Raw genomic sequence first — 16,360 nt, 5'->3', positions numbered from 1 at the left:
AGCAAGTTGTACCTAATAAAGTGTATAATATTTAATATGCATAACTGTAGATGAGTTATTCCCCCCGTGATAGATTTCCAAATTATATAATATTAATGTATTATGCAACAGTCTCATTCTCTCTCATGAATTGGATCAATGATAAATAAATGTTTTGTTTGTTTATTATTTTTGCCAGGATAAAATTACATTGTGTTTACACAGACATGTGGCTAAAAGCTTTACAAAAATATGAGGTCATAATTTCATAACATTAAAACCACAATCTCACTCTAGAAATGTACATGTTATGTCCAATACACTTTGTATATAAAGAGCTGTACAACAGGAGTAAAGTACCTTTTCAAAATATTGCGTAATATAAACATAACATTTTGTACAAATAATATAAGAAATCTTAGCTGTACAATAAATAAAACAATAGTTCTCTATTGTCTGTTGTTATGGGAGCAGTCACTGCAGTCTAAAATAATCATCCTCTCAATGTTTATAACACCACAAATAAATCACCCAAAACTCTGCATGCACACACTCACATTGACTGACACGCGCACACACACACACACGAGAGGTATTTGACATGAAAAGTTCATTAACACCATCCTGCTGGGTCAAAATATCTTTCATACTTTATGAGATTACAAATACCTCATCAGGACTGAATTTTTTAGGCTCTTTAACTGTCCTGGTAGGGCTCAGTAGGTCAGATTAGCATCCGGTAAAATATGAATCATTTAAATCTTAAGCAACAACGTGGAACAAGGAAGTCACTTCTGTAAAAATACAGTAGGTTTGTGGATTGCAAAAGCATAAGGTCTTGACTACCAGAAGTGCAACGGAGATCATATTTCATTCATGTGACGGCACACAAGGGGAATTTGAAACGTGGCCAGGTCTGCTAGCTCAATAAAAACAAGGGAGGAAATCCTATCAGCATATTTCCATGAACAAAGTTTAGCTGATATGGCTTTGCTCAGTATTAGAACAGGCGAAGCTTTAAAAGCTTAAGAGACTAAAAGTACTGCTAAGGAAAAGCAACACAAAGGTGAACAGTGCCAAGATTTGTAAGACGCTCTGTTTATCAGAAGCACAGAAATTTTATCAGAAGCACAGAAATCAATAAATCACACAGGAAACAAACGGAATCGAATCAGACATCTGAATCAGTTGCTTTCTTTGAATGCAGCAGCCAAGCTAATGTCAACGGCAGCCGTGGACAAATGGTCGTATTTGTACACATAGGGACAGCGAGAGCGGAGGCCCGGACTGCAGTGCTCGCGCAGACAGTGGTGATGCCATGCACTGAACAGAAGAAAGGAAAGCACACAGGAAATAAAGTGACGTGTTGGTGGTGATACAGGAAACATCGAGGAGACAGGAATAGCAGATGACAGAGGTGTGATCACAGTTCGGCCCATTCCGAGAATGAGAGAGACCCACAAGAGAAAGGGCAGAAACAACATTCAGAAACATTACTTTTTTCTTTATAAAAGGCTTTTCAGTTGTTTTTACTGATTAATAATAACAATATAATTACAAAAATTGTCATTATTTTATTTATTATAAAAATAATGATCTGATTGTGCCCATTCCACCACAGACTAAACAATATCATTTAAATATAACAGGTGCATTACTGACCACAGGCCAGATATTTGAACATCTTCAAAGTGTAACAGGTATAATAAAATGGGCACCTTCCCTCTGAACCAGAACAGTATCTGATTCTGAATTTTCTATATGGTGATTAATAAATGATAAAATCACAAGCTTCACACATATTAGCAAACCAGACCAGTCATTCATATTATAACAGGCAAAAACTTTTGTAGCAGAAAAACACTCACAAACACTCGTTTTTTCATCACTTATTGTCACATACATTCTCAAAAATGATTTCCCGCACCATATGATATCAGGTTTGACCAAATATGACGCAGCATTCATTCAGTTGAATTCATGCACAGCATCCTCCTGACACTCGCTACACTAACAATCCAATAGTGTAAAATGAAGAAGGCTCAGAATAAAAAACAAAACAATGCACAGGTCGGCTCCAAACGATCAGTTAGTTTCCATGCTCACTAAACTACACCCTCCAAAAAAGGGGGATCCGCAGCATGCCAGCGGTCCAGTCTAGGATACATACTCCTCAGACTTCCAGTGTCCGGGGTGCGAGAGCCGGCGATTGAGCTTTGGCAGCTTCTCTAGTAAGTCTGTCAGCTGAGTGAATGTAGGTCTGTCCTCAACTTTAAAGGACCAGCAGGCGGACAGGATCTCCTACAGTGGGAGTACAATCACCATATTATATTATGCATCATATAATCATATATATATATATACACACACTCTTTGTCATTTATTTATTTGCCGAACGACGGTAATTTTCTTCAAATCTGCCAGTTACGGAGGGTTTCGGGTAACCGGATACACAGCAGCTTTGGCGCCTTCGCTCTGTTGTTATGCATCATCATCATTGTCCCGCGTTCTCATTGGTTTGCTCTGTCATTTGGGGGATTTCATGCGTATCTTCAGCCGATGTGCCGTGCCGTTTAACGGTGCAGTTTTTAGTTTCTGTAACATTAGTGCCACCTAGCGGAATTATAAAAATACAGCATATTTTGTCCCTTTCGCGCGTCGCGCCTGACTCAACTGCTTTTATGGGTGCTTGTGAAGGCATCAACAGGTAAATGTATGCTTCTTTCAATAAAAGGTCAAACATATTAGGAATACTTTAGCTGTGTTGCTATGTGTCATGAGAATAAGCAACTGGGCAGCTAACACTCTGTCTAGATCGAACGCGAGCATCTCGCTTATTATTACCCATTATAAACCCATGATCCAATGGATCTGCACCAGATGCATTTTTGACATAACGTGCCACCCAGCATGCCCGGGTTAAAAAAAGTCACCGCTCGCCACTGATATAATAATATATCATTTTAAATGTACTGGGGCTGGACTCACCGTAACCTCCTTGCCCAGGCTTGTACCCTTCTGGGCCAGTAACGTTCTGAGGCCTTCTCCACTTCCCAGCTGATAGATCAAAACTTCAGTTGGTTGGTTGATGATGGGCCAGTCTTTGGCCTGGAGTTCAAACCAGATAGTGCTAAGACAGACACATCACACAGTCAACTACATTGTTGGCATGCAATATATTGTTTTTAACATGCATTTAAAGTGATTGATCAATCAGAAAAAGTATTGTATTGTGAGAAAAACGTAAGCAGAAATGAAACATTTACACCCAAACCAAGTGTTTGCATTATAGGCACATTAGATGTTTGAAAAAAGATGTGGCTTTTACCCAAAGGCGTAAACATCAGCAGCTTTTGAAAAGGGCAAACAGTCTTCTTGGTTTCCTGGTCCCATCTTTTGCACGATCTCTGGAGCTAGGTAATAGATCCACCCCCGTGGCAGCTTCAATTCATTTTCCCGCCTACACACAGACACACACATGCGTCAATGAAGCTCTTAACAAAGCATACTGTATGATAAGATTATTCATTTATTATAAAACTGCAGTCATGACATGAACACTTACCTGCCCTCTTGGACCACTCCAGACATCCCAAACAGGCCAAAATCTGTGATTACTACTTTGTTTGAATCGTAAAACACATTCTTGGACTTTAAATCTTTGTGCACAATTCCCTTTGCATGAAGGTAACCCATTCCCTGTAGAATGTAAAAAACAACAAAAACAAAATAAACAAAAAGCAAAGGCAGTATAAGTGTATAACTATTGCACTCAATATGGCGGCAATAGAAAGTAAAGTCCCTTCTTTCATTTTCTTTGGATAATAACATGCATTTATGAATCATTTAAAATAAAACCAAGAACATGTATTGCATGTTATGCTTCATACCTTTACAATTTCCTGAGCGATTTGTCTTATTTTGTTGATGTCAAGTTTAGAGTCCCTGACAACAGAGTACAGCGTCCGTCCTTTACAAAAGCTATGGATAGATAAATAGATCAATCAAAATCCAAACACACATATGCTCCCATATTAAACATTCAAAACATACACTAGCATTCAAAAGTTCATTTTTGAAGTCTCTTATGCTCAGCAGGATGCATTGCAACAATACAGTAGAAACAGTAATATTGTGAAATATTATATCAATTTTAAAAATTTAATTCCTGTACTGGCAAAGCTGAATTATCAGCATCATTACTCCAGTCTTCAGTGTCACATGATCCTTCAGAAATCATTCTAAATATGCTGATTTGCTGCTCAAAGTAACATGTTGAAAACATGTTGAATATAAAGTTCGAAACAGCATTATTTGAGACAGAAATCTTTTGTAACATTTTATGTCTTTACAGTAACTTTTGGTCAATTTAAAGGTGGAATCAGTAGTTTTGGAAATATGCTGTTTGGCCGACACAACAACAAACATGTAGCCAATCAGCATTAGGGAGCGTATGACGGTGGAGGAGAGAGAACGATCAAGAGGGAGATTTGAACTAAAGAAAGACTGCAGAAATAGAGATGAGACAATACAAAAGAGAAAAGCTCAGAAGAAATCACTGGAAAATAAAGGGTTATGTCTGGGCAAGAGCTTCAGGACCCGTGTAATATTAGAAACGCTGTCCAGCACTGGAGAGAGAAGCGGGAAGGCCTAAAAAAACAGACGCGGAGTTTGCTTTGATTCGGGGCCACACACTTTGATTGTGAGTAACACTGGGTTTGAGTGTCATTGTGTGTCCGGAGCTGCTGTACCTACTGGCAACTAACAACCAACTCATGATTGTAATTAATATTGTGTACTGTACATTTATTTTTTGTGCTTCCTTGTCATTTGTTCATCATCTACGCTTTATTTTTTGTGAAGCATTATTTTGTTGCCCTTCTGCTATGATAAACAAACATCCTCTCTTGGACAGCTAGCGTGAGTCTCGCTGACGACTGCTAGTGAATGCGGTGTTTAGAGTCATTGTTAGTCCACTCGACTCGCTTGCAGGGGGATCGGGGTTCGGAGCAGGGCTGTGAGTTTTGGAGGCGGAGCAATGAAGAAGGGTTTTTTTTGTTTAGGTTGATTTTGAATATCAACATTGGCCATCAGCATATTTAAAAAACAACTTACCCCACCTTTGCTTTAATTTCTTCTTCAGAAAAAAAAAAAACACTTTTAAATGTCAGTGTACATGAACGACACAACATTGAGAGAGCAGAAAGAGATGAACCTGGTGATAATGGCCAGATGGGGCGGGTTCATGCAGGCCCCCATGAACAGCACGACATTCTCGTGTCGCGTTTGCCGGTAGTTCATCACCTCCTTCTTGAACAGCTTCAGGTGCTCCTGATTGTTACCGTCAATCTCCAACAGTCGAACGGCCACCTCTCCGTGCCAGCGGCCCCTGCACACCTTCCCCCAGCGGCCTTTACCGATCAGCTCTCCCAGCTCCAGCTGCTCAAACGGCACATCCCACTCCCGCAGGTCAACGCTAGTCTGGCTGGCCTTTCGGCTTATGTGGTCCTTCCGGTAGCCCTTGCAGCTGGGCAGGTCATCCACTTCATCACCTTCACTTTCATCGTCCGATCCCTCCTGATCCTGACCATCATCACCTTGCTGTTCCTCATTCTGAATTAGAAGAATAGGTTTTGAGTTTACAAAATTAGAAATGCGGATGTAAGCTAAAAAGTTTAAGTACTGTCTGGCCAGGGTCACTACACGTAGACCACTGACCGCAAAAAAAAAGCATGTGACCACAACTATTAACTGGAAATTGTGCCCACAAACGATTTCAGTTCCTACTAGCTGTGTGGGTGGAAGGTGTTTCTTGCAGAACTCACCACAGCTTCCCTCTGGCCTGTGGATGTCTGCTTAACATTACTGTCCAACTGGTCAGTTTCTCTGCATGGGAGAGAAGACACGCTAGACTCAACACGTTTAAACATTTAGCAGTATATAAATACCATGTATGATCTCGATCATTTACAAGGGATGGTTCACCTGAAAATATAAATTCTGTTATTTACTCACGTTTTTCTGAACCCATGTGACTTTCTAATGTGGGTCACAAATAAAGGAAAAATTGATGTCAACTGTTTTGTCTCTGACGTCAAAAACCTCATGTGAAACATTTGAATTAAATGATATTTGAGACAGCATTATTTTATTAGTATTATATACTATTACAGTTTTTCTCGATTGCTTAAACACTATAACCAGGCTTTTGAACAAAAATTTCAAAACCATAATGCCATTTATCAAAAAGCACACCCATTTCACTACACTATAAACACTATTCCCCAGTTTTGACACACGAGTCAGATTTTTTTTTTTTTAACAGTCACAGCAAATCTCTACACACAAATCCCTTCATTTCTCATTGCCTACACCATGTGGTCATTTAGAAAACACTAGCATTCAATATTGTTCACTCAAGTCAGCACAGCTTCAGCTCAGTTAGCACACAATTCCCCAGGTGAAAACACTAAGAGTCAAAATTGAAAACACATCAATCAGATTCTTCAATAGATAGATAAAAGGGCCCAGATCAGTTTATTGAGGTTTGGGACGGAACCACAAGTAACATAACTTACCAGTTTTGTAAATGTTGTTTTGAATTTATTGCACCAGTGTGTAAGACTATGTTGTAGTGTGTGTGTTGTGAAGGCTTGTGTGTGTGATGTCTGAGGGCAAAGTGTTTTTCAGCAAGAGTGAAAGGTTTTGAGTGTTTTGACCTGAAAATAGGATGTTTGGGGAATTGGGTGAGGCGTTATGGATTTAGGTTTACTGTTTTGAGAATACGAGGCATAGTTTCAAGAAATGTGTTTAAGCAATCAAGAAAAACTGTCAATAATATTTTGAAAGAGCTTTTATTTTTACATTTTCGGTATGCTTTTTTTGTAATTTTATGTACTTTTGTCATTTTTATTAGTTTTTTTAATATTTCTATGTAACTTTAATGTCTTTTATTTAATTTATTTTAGTTTTATTCATTTTAGTACTTCAACTTTTATTTAATTTAGTTGCCAAGGCAACATTTATAATTTTCATATTTCATCTAATTTATATATTTTATGTTATTTCAGTTTCATTTCAATTATAGAGAAAAGCTAACTTTTAGCTTTTCTCACTCAAAGCAGGGTTCGTACAGATTCTGTAAAATGAAATTCCAGGACTTTCAAGGACTTTTCAAGCACTACTTTTATGGATTTCAAGGACTTCAATCAGCACTTATCAAACGATATCTTTATTATTTTTTTATTTAATTTTTTACTCAAATTACATAGGCCTATATATGATGGTATCTGATGTTTCACTTCATAGAGATCAATCCATTGACCAGCGCTGTCAGGCATGGGAAATCCCCTTTACCATTGAAAGGATATTGAAACAGATTTTCTTTAATATGATTTACCTGAAGAATGAAAGTTGTCTTTTATTTAATTTATTTTAGTTTTATTAATTTTAGTACTTCAACTTTTATTTCATTTAGTTACCAAGGCAACATTTATAATTTTCATATTTCATCTAATTTTTATATTTTATGTTATTTCAGTTTCATTTCAATAATAGAGAACAAAATGTTTTAATAGTTTTAGTTTCTGTTTAAAAACTTCAGTGTTTCAGCATATAATTACTTAACTTCTAGCTTTTTCTCACTCAAAGGCATAAAAAGACTTTTAGGGTGCTTTTTTGGTGCTTGGCGTCTAATTTTGTGTTCCAAGGAAGCCAATCTAACAGATTGGGATCAACATGAAGGTGAGTAAAAAGCTTCTGAATGAACTTGAATGAAGCATGCAAAATAAGTTTGAACTTGCAAGGGAAGTTCAGTGCTGCTACATTGGTTCCGTGTGAACTTAATGATTTATTCGTGATGAAGCAATAACCAAAAAATTTTGCAATCACTGCTATAGTTCAGCAATATGGACATAAGTTAAAATGAGGAACCAAAACCAATGACACTTGCATTTAACTGGTCCGAGGTCAAAACACTTTTAGAAATACTGAAAAAACAGTCATTGAGATGTCTTGCCTTACCCAGTGTTGTAACCGCCATCTGGATGCGTGGAACTGGATACGTCTGTGAGAGAAAAAAAAGGGATTCTGAGTGTGTGATTACATGAGCAGTTTAAGTGTACTTCAGAGTGCAGAAGTTCACCTTCAACATTATACACCAACGTTGCTATTAAACGTTCAGATTCCACTTCCACAAGTAATTTTGTAACAGTTGTGCTGCTTGATATTCTTTGTGGAAACTGACATTTATTTTTTCAGGATTCTTTGATGAATAACGGTAGTTCAAAAGAAGAGCATTTGATTGAAATAGAAATCTTTTGTAATTTTATAAACGTCTTTGCTGTCACTTTTGATCCATTTAATGTGTCCTAGGGATTAAGGTTAGGGATTTGAGCAATAGCAAAAGTTTTTGCGTGTTAACAACTTGAATATAAATGTAAACTATACACTAGAATAATATGCATTTCAGATTCTCCATGCATGTACACAGAGAGCTGAAAATGCAAAGTACTGCAAAAAATAAAGCAAATCCCATTGATAACCACTAGGAGACAGCACATCACAGTCTAAACACTGATAGCAACACTGGCCTTGTCCCAAATGGCACACTTCATGTGCACTTGCGATCTTGTGGACTTACAAAGGACACAAGACCGTAGGGTGTCCCATTTGTCATATTAGGTTTCAGAAGGGTGATCATGTGCTCAAAATACGCCTTCGATGCACACTTTTATCGAGCCGCCAAGCAGCAATACGTCACATGAACTCGGAGGAAGATCTCAAGAGCTTAGAGTTCCATTTGGGATAAGGCCTTAATCTCACTACAGTTTAAGTTCACTACAGAGTTCACTGCAGGTTAAGTTCTCAAGATTGGGAGAGCACAGTTGAGTTGTCTCAAAAAGTCAGTGATAACTCAACAAGGAACTCAGACATCACACCTGAAGGGTAAATAACAGTTTCATGGTGTGGATGATTGTTAACTCACCAGGGAAGACAAACTGCGGTCTATGCTGAAAGTAGCAGGCAGCTAATGAATGGGACAAACAGACAGATGTCCGCAAGGAAAAGAGAAAGGCCCAGTTAAACACCAAGCGTGTTATGCATCAGCGAGAATTCCACAGTAATGAAACGATTTAGAAAAGCTTTAGTAATGCACAGCAGAACATTAAGGGCAGATATTAGTAGGTTAGTATACATTCATCCAAGAGGTTAATTCTGAGCACTAGAGGACAAACAGACAACGAAGAAGTGCCCGCTGTGCTTCAAAAAGAAAGTCCTTCTTGTCATGTCGAATTTTAAAAGGTTTCAAACGCGGAGGGTACACGAGATTCTGTGATATCTGTGTAAACGAGACTGACCTGGGAAGTGAAAGCGACTGTCAACGTGACCCTTAGGGGAGGGGTTGGGTGGCGGGGTGGCACTCGGGGGGTTGCTCTGACTGGACGGGGCAGGTGAGGAGGGGGTGGAGGAGGTGGTGGAGGAGGGGTTACTACTGGAGTCCGGGTGACTCAGGGATGGAGGGTGGTCCTGAAGGGGAAAACACAAATCTTAGAAAAAATTCTCCAGAAACAAGGTGAAAAAAATGTATGTTTGAAACATATCTTGAACATATTGTGAAATAGACCAATTTTAATTACAAAATTTTAATAAATAAATGATCATTACATTTATTTACTTATTATTAATTCTTATTGAAATATTTAAAAAAAAAATGACACTTCAACTTTAAGAGACTTATAACACCACTGAGTCAGCACATTCAAGGAGTCAGCATAATGAGAATCTCGACTTCCTGGTTTGTGTGGTTTGCTACATGCCTTTTTGTTTATTGCCTTCGGTAATGTTCCGTACTGCTGCGACTCTGCCGGTCGCTCCACCTGGTTGTTGATACCTGATGGGACTGATTCTGTTCGCCTGATCTTGTTTGGAACTGAAAGAACAAGACATAACTTTAGATCATCTGCAGCACAAATCTGTCTGAATATATATTACAACCTGTACAAAATCTTACGTTGTGCAAATGAAATCCTGCATTTAGGGGCCTCTTTAGTACATTTGTTGTGGCACTTCACCCTAAAAGAGATGGAAGCAAACATTAGCAGGGAGGAATTCAGAAGTGGTTTTCTGAAATGTTTCTTGTCTTCACTTACTTGCAATGTTTGCATTTAACACCGAACATCATGTTCTTCTTGCACACCTGGCACGTCTGAGACAACCAGGACTTGGTGGAAAACCTGAGGAGGCACAATAAGAAAGCCAATTTCAGTTGTGCAGGAAGTTGAAAGACAAAGTAGTACATAAGAATGAAAACAGGAAAAAGTTCAGTGGTCATTACCTGTGTGTGACATCCAGACCGATATCCTTCCTCATGATTAACGGAGAGCTTCCGTGGGTTGCAACGTTATCTAGATGATGTTAAAGAAACACGAATTGGACTCAAGATTAGAGTTAGCATGTTGCTAAGCTAATGTTGTGATACTCTAAGCATACATACACTACAAATTTCAAAAGGAAGCATAGCATTGATGTCTTTGGATCAGCCTTCATGATGGAAGCACATATGTGATTCCTTAAAATACTGTCTAGGTACACAGCTAACACAGCTAGTCCTTTACTAGGGCTAAATAAGAAAACGTACTTCTTATACCCGCAGGATCTCCCAGGTGACTGGGTGTATTTGGTAGGATGCAGGGGGAGCGGGCAGACAGCAGTGGTGACCGTGAGGGTGAGTCTTCCCAGCCATTTCCTCCACCGTTTACCTGCACGTTCAGAAGCGGCTTATTCTTCTTCCCACTCCTGCAGGGTGAGGGACACAAAACTACATTTAGTATCTGGGTAGTTTACTTCAAAAGTAACTATTATACTATTTTAAAGCTCGTGAGCTTAGAATTATAAGGTTCTATCTCCACTTTTGGTCGAAATTGAGTTTTTGACATAATCTGATCCACTAGGTGTTTATTAATGCCTGTGTGGTGTTATTTTTGTAAAAAAAAAAATGTGTTAGTAGTTATTAATACTTGTAACAGTTTTAGTAACAGTTTTGCCAGCTGGGATGTAAAAACTTTGATGCTCAATATCTCAGAACTACCCTAAACGGAGATAGAACCTTATAATTCTAAGCTCACGAGCTTCCTCCTATATGCATCCAAGGTAAAAAAAACAAAACTTTAATTTTCTCATAATACACACTGCAGGATCACCTCTTTTTTCACAGTGTCTGAAATGGGTCAATCAAGGATTCGGACTCTCTAAACCCCTCCTTTCGGAGAGCATACTCTGCTCTGATTGGTCAGATAGTCCAGTCTGTTGTGATTGGTCTACTGCTTGAGCGCTCATTACCATATCTATATTTCAGCTCAGGAGGCTTTGAATCATTTGAATAATGAATAAGTAGTATAATAATTCAATATTTATTGAACCGTGCCGTGCCTTCTCTGTAGTTGCCCCTGAATTATGGAATGATTTGCCCATTTCAATTAGAGTGGCCTCATCGTTATTTGTTTTTAAATCGAAGTTAAAAAAAAAATTTTTTGATAAGGCATTTTTACACATGCTGACGCACCATTCCATTGTATCTTATTATTCTTTTAAATTGGTGAAGCACTTATTTTATTGTATTTCACTCTAATTTATATTTGTCCTGTTGTTTTATTGTTGTTAGTTTTTATGATTTTTGATTAATATTGTAAAGCACATTGGACAATGCAAATTGTATTTAATAGTGATATATACCGGTAAATAAATTGTCATGGCCATGGCCATTATTACAATGCAACTATTGGTAAATAGATTTCTCAGAAAGTGTAATGACTCACTCTGTACCTCCTCCCAGCAAGAAAGCTTTCTCTAGAACTTTAAATAAAAACACATCTGCAACTTGGCCACCACAAGTATTTAAAAAATGTTGTACAAATGCAGGCGTGCAGCTTCACATGCAGGGAGTTGCGGTGGACTTCAGTTCACACACAGATTCTGAGGAGGAGCTCCAGAAGCAGACATTTACTGGCTCAGAGAGAGAGGAGAGGAGCGGGAATGATCAAGCGCAGGACGCCAGCGAGTCTGAGAAGGGGTCTGACCTCGGCCTTGTGCTAACGGGAAACACTGGGGCTACATGAAGGGGTGGAAGGAGGGGGGAGTGTTGAACTATTCCGCCCCAGTCCAAAACCTGCCTGGACCTCGGCCATCAGTGATCTCAGATGACACAGCAGTCCGCTCCCACAAACCCGACACACACGGGGCAGGGCGACATTGCATTGTACACATATGAACAAAGCATGAATAATTAAATAAAATGAAGAACATTTTTTCTAAGAAGGATTTCTACATTTATGCTGCAGGGCAAGTTAGGCAACATGTTATGTGAATCAAATGTTGTTTGTCAAACTGAAAATCCTCTGGATTTTTTAAAAAGATATATAGATGCAATGTAACAAAGATTTTTGTCCTTTTGGGGAACACAAATGGTACATTTTTTAGAATTTATCCAGACAACTTGTGTCAGTATAATGAAGAATGGGGTTGTCTAAAGTCCAATAAAGCACCATAAAAGTAGCCTATCATAAAAGTGGCCTATATGACGTTATTTTAAGATATGTTCCAAGCTTTCTAAACTCCATAAGATAGCTTTATGCAATTTGGACAGGCCTCACTGATTCAATTAATTCACAGCCCACTGAATGTCAATTATAAATCTCGTTCTGTTCCTTTATGGTTTTACCATTGTGGCTTTAGAAGACTAGGAATAATGTGCACAAATCATCCATATGATATATTTGATGGTGCTTTTGCATCATTTTCGAAGCTCGAAAGGTCCAGTGCGCATTAATTGTAAGTTCAATGAAAAGGGCAACCAGCACTGAGGAAACAAAGTCAGACAGGTTTGGAGCAACATGAGAGTGACTAAACAATGACAGAATATTCATTCCGGAGTCTGGAAATTCATAGTTACATCAAGATTAAAAGTTAACACATGTCAGCATATATTTCTGTGTAGTTTCATGTTACTGTGTTAGCCCTGTGACTAATTTTATGGTTTGAAGAGGCTTTTATGCAATAGTCACACCCTTCAGATGAACATATTCCATTCCCTTCACCTCCTCAGTGAATAACTTCATGACTGTACAATAAGGTAAGTGTTTCTGACACCATTATAGAATGACATTATAGAATTCGCCTTTGGCTAAGCCACGCCCTAGAATGTAGATTGACCAATCACAGCGCAGCCAAGAACGAGCTCCCACAGAGGGTCCGACACTTTTTCACGGCGCTCCATTGACTTCAACGCAGGCGGCTCATATTTTTGGTCTCGGCAGGCTATTACGTCGTCGTTTTATAAAAAATATGGTTAAACGTTGTGCCTGGGGCATTTGTAACACAGATACGCGTTTCCCAGAGAGGTTGGAGGGGGGTGTCCGTTTTTTCCCCTTCCCAAAACCGAAGTTAAATACTGACAAGTGTCGTCTTTGGATGAAACTGTGTGGACGTCCTCTCAGTCAGCGAAACCCCTCAAGGATCAACAAGCTCACCTTTGTGCTCTAAGATACATTTAGCTTTTAACCTTACTGTGAAGTTATACTAGTTACAGTTTTATGCTGGTTTAGGTTATGATTTCGGTTCTCTGCCCTAATTGTTGATACGCTAGCACACGCTGCTAATAAATACAACTTTATACTCGCGTAGTCCGTTTGCTTTGTAAATAATAACGATTATAGAAGTGAATAGAGACCTACCCAGCTTTGCATGACAGTGTTTCTCCTGATATTGTGTCTCTGTCTCCATTAGGATATGCGGTGGTTCATGTTTTGACTGTGACCGTTATGCTTTTGCCTCTATTTGGATGCCTTGTTGTTGCTTGCGTTTCACCGTATGTCTTGAATAAAGCCTTCAAACGCACACTGCAGACACTTCTGCCTAATTCTATCGGACACTTTATTTGCTGCTTTATAAAAGTTTGATAAAATTTCAGCAGGAAGAGCCGTCACAGCATAAGCCATGTTGATACCAAACCAGAGCCCAGTTGAAGTTGTCGGAGGTAGCAACAGTAACTAAGGGGGGCGGGGCTTAGCCAAAGGTGAATTAGGCTGTATCAGAAATGGGGAAAAAAATCAATAGATGATGCAGGCTAATGTCCAAATGGATGCATTTTTGTTACAGACAGCAGTGAAAGTGCCATCAAATGGATGTGAATGGATCTACACTACCATCCAAAAGTTTACGGTCAGCAAGATTTTTCTTAAATTAATCGCTTTTATTCAGCAAGGATGCATTAAATTGATCAAAAGTGACAGTAGAGACATTTGATAAGGTTAAAAAATATTTATATTTCTATATCTAACTTTAAATTAATCAAATAATCCTGAAAAAAATTACTGTATGGTTTATTTTTCATTTTTTAAAACGGTTAATAATAATTTACATTTACAATATATTAAAACAGAAAACTGAATTAATTTGAATTGTTATATTTCACAATATTACTGTTTTTACTATATTTTTGATCAAATAAATGCAAACCCTTGGTGAGCATAAGAGACTTCTTTCAAAAACGTTTAAAGACCCCAAACCTTTGAATAGTAGTGTATTTGAAAACTGCATTGTGATTGGTACAATTTTTTTGCATGTGTTTAATCGTTTATAGCCACACACACAGTGACTGTGTGATTTCTGATTGATTTCTGTGTGTAGCTGACTGACAACAGGAAAGCAGGTCTGATAGGGCATTTCATTTACACAGAACCAGTGCCAGCACTTGGATTTTCTTCTGCAATTTCAGAAATGCAAATCTAGTTTGCATTCAAATATTATGCAGGTGTCAAATAGCAAATGTTGCTCTAATCTAGACAATCCCTTTTAGTGAAAGTCCAGAAGCACAAATCCTGTCATACTTAACAATACTTTACTACTTATTAATCAAGCAAACTTTGAGAAGAGATCATCATGATGTAACGAGTACGACTGAGACAAATCAGACACAATTATTTGGTATATGTACCAAACAATCTTTAAAACTCACTCTGGGATCTGGGATCCCATCCCCCAGTGAGTGCAAAAAGGTCTTGGTTACCATGACCATGATCAGATAAGTTGGTTTTATGGCTGTTAAGGCGAGACACTACAGGTGAATAGGGTACAATTTTAAAATAATAGATATCACCATGAAACTTCCTCAGTTGATTACTTACACAAGTTCATAAAAAAAATGTATTACAAGTTTTTGAAAATTGTATGTTTAATTATGCAAATTAGGCATTTTCTCATTAAATATGCACAATTTTGCATATATTTTCGGTAGATATATCAGAACATATGATAAAGCCAGGTGCAAAATTCTTTTTTCATTTTGATTACACACAAGATGAAAGAAGATGTTCAGAGGGATTTCAGGATATATGATTTCATTACCTAAGAAATCAAAATATACTGTCTATAGCCTTAAAAAATAAATCAGGCCAGGAATGATTTATTAACAAATCCCTCTGAACATATCTTCAGAATACTGCTAAGTGTATAACTGGAGAGTTTGGTGTACATAGGTCCTACATAGGCGGAGATGTTTCTACTGGAGAATGACAAAAAACTAATTTTGAGAAAAAGGCATTTAAAGATTTGTAATGTAAAAAATCATACCTTTTTTAGTGGAAACAACTATTTACTGACACAATATCTTATCAAATCATTAGCAACAACAATACAAACCACCTAAATCACATCAAAACTTATAAACACAGCATGTATAGCCTTTAACTGAGCAGAAAAACTGTCAAAAACACACATCTAAATGTCAGAGCGCGTCATGTGATGCATCTGAACGAATCAGGTTGTCAGAAATTGACATCAGCCAATGAGATTTCGCTTTTAGGGTTAAATGCCCATTTTACTTTCACGATTGGTTATTGATTAAAAGGAAATGACCATATTTGGATCCGACAGCATTGTACAGAAGAGAGAGAGCTTTCCAGACGTGTGCGTGATTAAAAGGAAGCAGAGAGAGATCGCGGAGCAGCGCGTTGATTTAGAACGCCAACTTTTGTTGAATTTTCTGAGAAATCTACAGACGCAAATAGACAAAGTGTAGTAAAATAAAGACCTAAATGTGTATTTTGGACTTTTTTTCACCACAAGTCTGAAAGAAGACATGTTATTGAAGACAAATAGCCCAAAATCTCAAAATTGACCAGTGAAAAAAAAAAAAAAATGATGTTTTTGCCTGCCGTGTCTTGCCTTAAAAATATGTGGTCACGTGCTCAAGACAGAGACAATGGGGGAGACAGAAACAATCTTTAATACAGACTTTGCTGCATTATTCATAGACGACCTGTTCTATAAATTACCATACATCCCAGAACATTTTGTGAATGATTTACTGTCTTGTGTAATGTCT

General features: G+C 38.0%; 2 protein-coding genes across 13 annotated transcripts in view; both read right to left on the bottom strand.

Moving 5' to 3' along the window:
• Window positions 1-16,360, bottom strand: part of vezf1b (vascular endothelial zinc finger 1b) — a 534,049-nt gene that overhangs the window by 416,416 nt on the left and 101,273 nt on the right. The window lies entirely within an intron of this gene.
• The window catches only part of ksr1b (kinase suppressor of ras 1b), a 42,985-nt gene continuing 26,768 nt past the window's right edge, over window positions 144-16,360 (bottom strand). For 3 of the 11 annotated variants that reach the window (XM_079609601.1, XM_079609609.1, XM_079609608.1), the window contains 17 exons: window positions 10,619-10,776; window positions 10,316-10,385; window positions 10,131-10,214; window positions 9,992-10,053; window positions 9,798-9,910; window positions 9,339-9,507; window positions 8,966-9,007; window positions 8,002-8,044; window positions 5,995-6,018; window positions 5,805-5,865; window positions 5,195-5,592; window positions 3,870-3,960; window positions 3,545-3,678; window positions 3,308-3,439; window positions 2,968-3,109; window positions 2,150-2,280; window positions 144-1,302 (listed from right to left, as the gene is read on the bottom strand). In XM_079609601.1, the coding sequence (XP_079465727.1) occupies window positions 1,164-1,302; window positions 2,150-2,280; window positions 2,968-3,109; window positions 3,308-3,439; window positions 3,545-3,678; window positions 3,870-3,960; window positions 5,195-5,592; window positions 5,805-5,865; window positions 5,995-6,018; window positions 8,002-8,044; window positions 8,966-9,007; window positions 9,339-9,507; window positions 9,798-9,910; window positions 9,992-10,053; window positions 10,131-10,214; window positions 10,316-10,385; window positions 10,619-10,776 (1,993 nt within the window). In that variant the 3' untranslated portion in view covers window positions 144-1,163. Of the gene's footprint in view, window positions 1,303-1,535; window positions 2,281-2,967; window positions 3,110-3,307; window positions 3,440-3,544; window positions 3,679-3,869; window positions 3,961-5,194; window positions 5,593-5,804; window positions 5,866-5,994; window positions 6,019-8,001; window positions 8,045-8,965; window positions 9,008-9,338; window positions 9,508-9,797; window positions 9,911-9,991; window positions 10,054-10,130; window positions 10,215-10,315; window positions 10,386-10,618; window positions 10,777-16,360 lie in introns of those variants that run through there. The other 8 variants (XM_079609605.1, XM_079609611.1, XM_079609610.1 and 5 more) reach the window with 4 other exon arrangements.

Source organism: Phoxinus phoxinus, assembly GCF_949152265.1.
Source record: "Phoxinus phoxinus genome assembly, chromosome: 4".
In the NCBI taxonomy this organism is placed as follows: domain Eukaryota; kingdom Metazoa; phylum Chordata; class Actinopteri; order Cypriniformes; family Leuciscidae; genus Phoxinus; species Phoxinus phoxinus.
This window is presented reverse-complemented; position numbering and strand designations above follow the sequence as displayed.